The sequence below is a fragment of the Phalaenopsis equestris genome, unplaced genomic scaffold (genome assembly GCF_001263595.1).
Source record: "Phalaenopsis equestris unplaced genomic scaffold, ASM126359v1 Scaffold232845, whole genome shotgun sequence".
NCBI classification, from domain to species: domain Eukaryota; kingdom Viridiplantae; phylum Streptophyta; class Magnoliopsida; order Asparagales; family Orchidaceae; genus Phalaenopsis; species Phalaenopsis equestris.
The window spans coordinates 41,525-48,333 of NW_018250806.1; the positions used below are offsets into that span (position 1 = coordinate 41,525).

The 6,809-nt window shown below is 28.7% G+C and overlaps 1 protein-coding gene across 1 annotated transcript in view; it reads left to right on the forward strand.

The window, feature by feature from the left end:
• The first annotated feature begins 5,123 nt into the window (after positions 1-5,123).
• The window catches only part of LOC110038445 (protein trichome birefringence-like 37), a 16,977-nt gene continuing 15,291 nt past the window's right edge, over positions 5,124-6,809 (forward strand). Inside the window, exons 1-2 of the mRNA XM_020743291.1 lie at positions 5,124-5,426; positions 5,510-5,681. Of these exons, the coding sequence (XP_020598950.1) occupies positions 5,146-5,426; positions 5,510-5,681 (453 nt within the window). The 5' untranslated portion in view covers positions 5,124-5,145. The remainder of the gene's footprint in view (positions 5,427-5,509; positions 5,682-6,809) is intronic.

The following is a 6,809-nucleotide window of genomic DNA, read 5'->3' on the forward strand; positions in this document are numbered from 1 at the left end:
AACCTAATACAATTTTTTCAAAATAAGTAAATGTGAAAAGTTTTTAAATCTAAGAAGAAGATAGTGGAGTTCAAAATGATTAAAGACTATCCAGATATAGTGATTCTCACATGACATGAAAAGAAAAAGAAAGGATTGAAAAAGATCCTAAAGGAAAAAAAGAAAAGAAAAGTCAAAAGAAAAAGAAAGAAAGAGAAAAAATGAAAAATATACAAGGAGATGACTAATAAAAAATTGGCTCCACTTGAACAAAATTAAAGAAAGAAACTTAATTACATTTTTGAATTACGGCTTAAAGTATTAGTATCCTTACTAATAAAGTACTCATAAAGTTAGTTTTACTGTAATACTTCTAAGTATTCAAAATATGACAAAATTATAGTTATTCTTGAAATAAATAAAAAATCATAACTCTTCGGCTTAACTACTAAGTATTCTTACATTTTAGTTTTAACCCGAGTCATTAAAAAATTTATTCTAAAGTTTCACTATCACATTTATAAATAAAAAACTATATAAATCTCTAAGTTAAACTCACTTCCACAAGTTTTAATTTTTATATTATGGTTAATATGAACATAAATATCTTATGTATTCAAGAAACTAATTGATTTGGAGAAAAAGGCTAAGGAAATTAATAAGTTAGTTTTTAAACTTTGGTATTCAGGTAGGAGTCGCACTAGAAATGATGTAGGTGTATTTATAGATCAGAATTTTAAAGATAATATTGTAAAAATTGGTATAGTTAGAAGTATAATTATATCCCTTAAGATTGTTATTGATAGTAAGATTTTAAATGTTATAAGTGCTTATGCTCCTCAAATAGGTTTAGATATAGGTTCTAAGGAAAAAATATGGATTGGCCTAGAAGAATTAATGCAAATGATACATCTTGAAGAGAGATTTTTTATTTGTGGAGATTTAAATAAACATATTGGTAGAGTGGTAGAAGATATTAGAAATATTCGTGTTGGTTGTGATTTTGGAGTGATTGATAAAGAAAACAGAGTCATATTAGATTATGCTTCAGCATATGATTTTATTACTATTAATACTTTATTTAAGAAAAGGAATGAACATAATATTACTTATAAGAGTGGATTTAATAAAACTCAGATTGATTATTTTCTCATGAGAAGAAGAGATCACCGAGAATGAAAAGATTGTAAGGTCATTCCAAGTGAAATTTCAACTACTCGATATCAATTATTAGTTTTGGAGTTTAAGATGAAAAGTTGTAAGATAAAGAATATTGGGAATCATTGTCATAGAATTAGATGAGGGCCCCTAAAAGACAAATAAAGTTATTATTATGAATAAACTTTAATTTTTCAAGATTTGGGATATTCTTGAAGAAATAAATTATGTGGCATAATGTAACAAGCACTATCAAATAAGTGACAAAAAAATATATGTGGATAATAATAAATAAATAAAAATAGTTTGTGGTGGAATAACAATGTGAAGGAAAAGATAAAATACAAGAAGTTATGTTAAAAAATTGTTTTGAATGTGAAAGCTTAGAGAATTGGAAAATTAATAATGACCTCTAGAGAGTTTAAGAAAAAAGTTTGAGTTGCTAAAAATTCCTATTTTAGTGATTTTTATAATAGATTAGATATTGAGAGATTAAAAAATATATGTATAAATAGAGCAAACGAAGAGAAAAGAGAAAAAAAAAACTTAAGTAAAGTGTATGAAAGATGAAAATAAAGAAAATGCTTCTCTTAGAAGAATATATTCAATATAGATGGATGAGCCATTTTGATAAACTTTCAATGAAGTTTCTAAAATTAGAATCAACTTTAATAATCTTAATCGTTAATAATAATAGATGTTTTATTTTACTATCACTATTTTTAAAAAGAATTTAAAGGAGGTTTTAAATTAAAAACCAAAGGTGGATAATTTGTATGATTTGATGATATCCTAATTGAGGTGTAGAAACATTTAAGAGAATTGGGAGTTTCTTAGCTTACAAAACCGTTTAATATTATTTTAAGAACTAAAATGATGTCTGAGGAGTGGAGAGAAACTATTTTGGCCCTTATTTTTAAGAATAAAGGGGATGCACTAGAGTGTGCAAATTATACAAGAATTAAGTTGATGTGTCATACTGTAAAATTTTATGAGAGGGTAATTGAACATAGGTTAAGAAGTGTTACAAAGACTTCTCATAATCAATTTTAATTTATGTCGGGCAGCTCTACTATGGAAGCTATACTTTTATTCTGAGTTTTGATGTAGAAGAATATACAGAAAAAGGATGATTTTTATTGATTTAAAAAAGCTTAGGATAAGGTTCCAAGAGAAGTTCTTTGGAGAGTTCTAGAGAAGAAAGATGTTGATATGACGTATATTCAAGTCATTAAAGATATGTGTGTTAGAGCTGTTACATGTGTTTGAATAGAAGAAGTATTGACCATTTATTTTTCTATTTAAGTTGGATTACATCAAGGATAAACCTTAAGCCCATATCTTTTTCCCTTTAGTTTTGAATGCTCTTACTGAACATTTATAAAAGGATGTACATTGGTGTATGCTTGTTAGTGACGATTTCCTTCTTGTGGATAAGACTAGAGAAAAAGTTCAAGAAAATCTTGATTTATATGGGTCTATATTGGAGTCTAAATGCCTTTGTTGGAGTAGAACTAAAACTGAATACATGGAATGTAGTTTTATTAGTAGTAGCTCAAGTGATAAAACTGTAGCTATGGATGATCAAATCATTAGAAGGTGTGAACATTTTAGATATCTCAAGTCCATTGTTCAAAGTGATGGTGTAAAGATAGGGATGTTATTAGTAAAAAATCAAGTTGGTTGGTTGAAGTTGAGGAATGTATTGGAAATTTTATAAGATGTTGGTGAAATTTGCATTGCTCTATGACGGAGAATGTTGTTCCTTAAAAGAGAAACATACGGAAAAATTAAGTGTAGTTGAGATGAGAATGCTTAGGTGGAGAAGTGGCTTGACACTTGGAGACAAAATGCGATGAATATACTTGTGATAGGGTTGGTGTAGCTCCAATGGAGGACAATATTATAGAGAGTTGCCTTAGATGGTTTGGTCACATTAAACGTCAGCCATCAGATGATTCAGTTAGGAAAGTATGTATTAGAATCGACTTATGTTAAGAAAGGCAAATGTACGTTGGCCTAAAAAGACTCTGGCATGCTATATAAAAAATGATTTTAATTTATTAGAATTAAATGAAAATATGACACTCAATGGAACACAATGGAGAAAAAGGATTAATGCAGCCGATCCACTTAGGGGGATAAGATTCTTGTTGTTGTAGTTGTTGTCAGAATGGATAATTATGCCCCCAACATCTATAGTTTTTTTTCTTACATAAATTAAAGAAGTGATATTTTTTCTCATGTAATTTAGACAATTTAATAATTTCGTGCATTCTACAATTGCTCTAGACACTCACAATTCACAACTTAGTAAAAGTAATTATAAACTTTACAAAGTGACCATCAATTAAATTAGTGACATGCGTACAAGCAAATTGACATCGAGCATGACAATTGTACGATTGTACATCTACAAGGAGATGACATAGTGTCATGTACCCTATATATAATTTTATTGTTAAATTTCATTCAAATATGTACCGTAATAAAAGACACTTCAAAAATCTATAAATAAGAGGTCAAAAATATAAAAAGAGATTTTCACATTGGGGCACCTCTCTCTCTCTATCTCTCTCTCTTACACATCTAATCCAAATCCAACATTTTACATGCATTGAGTTAATTTATTATCAATCCTAAACTTGATTTACAAAATAACCGGTTAATTTTGATGTGATTATAATGAAGATTTGAACAGCTTATGAAAACAGATTTTGTAAAGAACTCTAATTATTAGCAGTGAAAGAAATTTTTGCCTAGAAGTTTGATAAAATTGTATCTTTGTTGTAGGAGTTTGAGTCGTTTTACGATTTACTGCTATCATTTAAAAATGTAATCAGTACTAAATACCAAACCATATACCCTCTCACAATTAACAAAATAAAATAAAAATTTGTATCCTAGCAAATCTTTTCCTTAATACCAAATCTTTAGTACTTACGCAGCACCAAGTCTTTAACATGTACAAAACCTCTAGAAAAACAGTACCGATGTTTTGATATATCTTTTGAATCTAAGATATAATATTAATATTAGAAAAATGCAATATAAGATATTTATATAATAATTTTAAAACAATAATTTCGTGCAAATTGAAACCATAAACTAGTATGTTATTAAGAAGAAAAATCTTATATTTTAATTATACATACAACAGAATTCTTCTGAATATATATATATATATATATATATATATAAAAAATATGTCTTATGTATAATTAGCTTTTGCTTTCCTGAAGTTCAACTATTTTGTTTTTATTGCATTTTTATTTTTGCTTCTTGGAACTAATTTTGTGGTGAAATAAGTTTTTATAACTAAGGGTTTTACATGATGCAATTTGCTGATTAATATTTTTAGGAAAGAATATATATATATATATATATATATATATATTCATATTCATAACAATCAAATCCTTAAAATTGCATCAACTGTATCATTATTATTAAATAATATCTTTTCGAGACACCAATGCCATAATTTTAAAAAACTAATTTTAGATTTCAGATATATAAAAACATTTTTTTGCGTGCATGTAAGTTTTCAATTATTTATTTACATTAAGAGGCATAAAATGCGCTAGAAGCACCTTAAACAAAAGCACACGGCAGCGCAGCCTTAAATTGGGCCATGGCTTGTGCAATTTGCGGCTTGTGCAATTTGCTGCAACTTACAAGGAGACAACTCCTTTGCTTCCAGAATTTTAGCAACCATATAACATAAATCTTCTCCATAGAGCCATGCATACCAATTTAAAATTGTTTTGTAGAGCAAACTGATCCCCAATGTAACTAAGTCCTAAACATTAATTATATAAAATTTAGAAGTTTCAATTACCATAAAAAAATCGAACAAAAAACGTGTGGCTTAGAAAATACCAGTATTAAATAAATAAATATGAAATTAAGATGTAAATCCTCTCCTCCCTTCTGATCATCTCTAAAATAAAACCTGCATAAGTTTCGTATTCCATCCAACTCTTACCATCTTCTTCCTCATCTCCAATGACAAGAACCAATATTGCCTCCATCATTCTCCTATCACTTCTCCATTTTTCATTCCATCATGCTCCATGTGAAGCCACTATTCAAACCAAAAGTACCAGCCATGGCAGCATCAGCTGCGACTTCTTCCATGGAACTTGGATCCACGAAGAGTCCTATCCTCTCTATGACTCCCTAAGCTGCCCGTTCATCGACCCGGAGTTCGACTGCCAGAGAAATGGCCGCCCTGATAACCTCTACCTCAAGTATAAATGGCAACCTGTTGCTTGTGATCTCCCAAGGTTAATGTTTTCTTATGTTTGTAGCAGATTTCTTATGAGTTTCTTTTTGTAAGTATTAAAAGATTTCTGAATGGTGGGTGAAGATTTGATGTGAAGGACTTTCTGACGAGGTGGAGAGGGAAAAACATAATGTTTGTTGGCGACTCCATTAGTAATAATCAATGGCAGTCTCTGCTCTGCATGCTTCATTCTTCTGTTCCAGATTCCAAGTTCTCCATTGATAGGAAGGATCCTCTCTCTTCAGTAACATTTGTGGTATGATTCTTCAATTTTCTAAACTTCTATTATTTAATTTGTTTTTTTTTTTTTATCAAAATAAATTGGCTTTGAATCTGTTGGGATTTGTGGCAACAGATTGGTTGTGTTGGGGATACTTTATTGCTAACTTATCATTATTAATCTCATCTTCTAACATTATTATATATGGTGGTTGTGAGAAATTAATACTGCTTCATTGATAATATATTTCATTAAGGAGAGGCATCTCGATTGTTTAGAATTTACATTTTTTTTCTTTTATTTTATTTTTGGAAGATTTACATACATATCAATTAAATTCTATGTATTTACGTGTCCAACACAAACTTTTATTTTTACATACATACCACCTTTCCAATGTTGGAATGGTGTATACAGTTTTTAAAGGTTAAAATGATTATATTTTCTTATGTGAGATGAAATATTTGGGTGGTATAAATGTGAAAAAGTAAAACTTAGCTGTTAGATATGTAAATACATAGGAATTGGGCGGTTTACTTGTAAATGCCTCTTTGTTTTCTTGGATGTCACTTAAATATATAAATTTATTAATATAGCATACAAATCATTTGTGTTGGCAAATCAGTGTAATTTATTACTTATTGCAGAAATGATGTAAGGTTTATGAGCCAAAGTTTTTTGAAGAACAATCTATCAAATTAATCAGAATTAAATATATCATTCTGTGACTTCGTGCCATCTCTCAAGAGCATTTGATCAAATGAATTCTATCTTAACATTTCTATTTGAAAATTTTATATATATAACACAATTTTTTTGATATTTATACAGCTAACATTTAAAATTCGATATTGATATTTATCTCTTTTCAGCAAGCTTAAAATTTAGGGATAATTGCATAAAGAGAACAAGAAACATTGTCATTTACACATAAAAAATCTATGAATTATGAAACCGATGCATGTACTCATGTCACGATCAAAATATTATGAATTTGTTGAAAATGAAGAATATGGATTGGAGTTTTATCATGACCATTGATATTTCAGTGAGATTTTGAAAAACAGATGAAAGAGGATACTTGATTTGTAAATAGCAATGTTGAAAAACAGATGAAAGAGGATACTTGATTTGTAAATAGCAATGTTTTGGGTGCCCCCAACC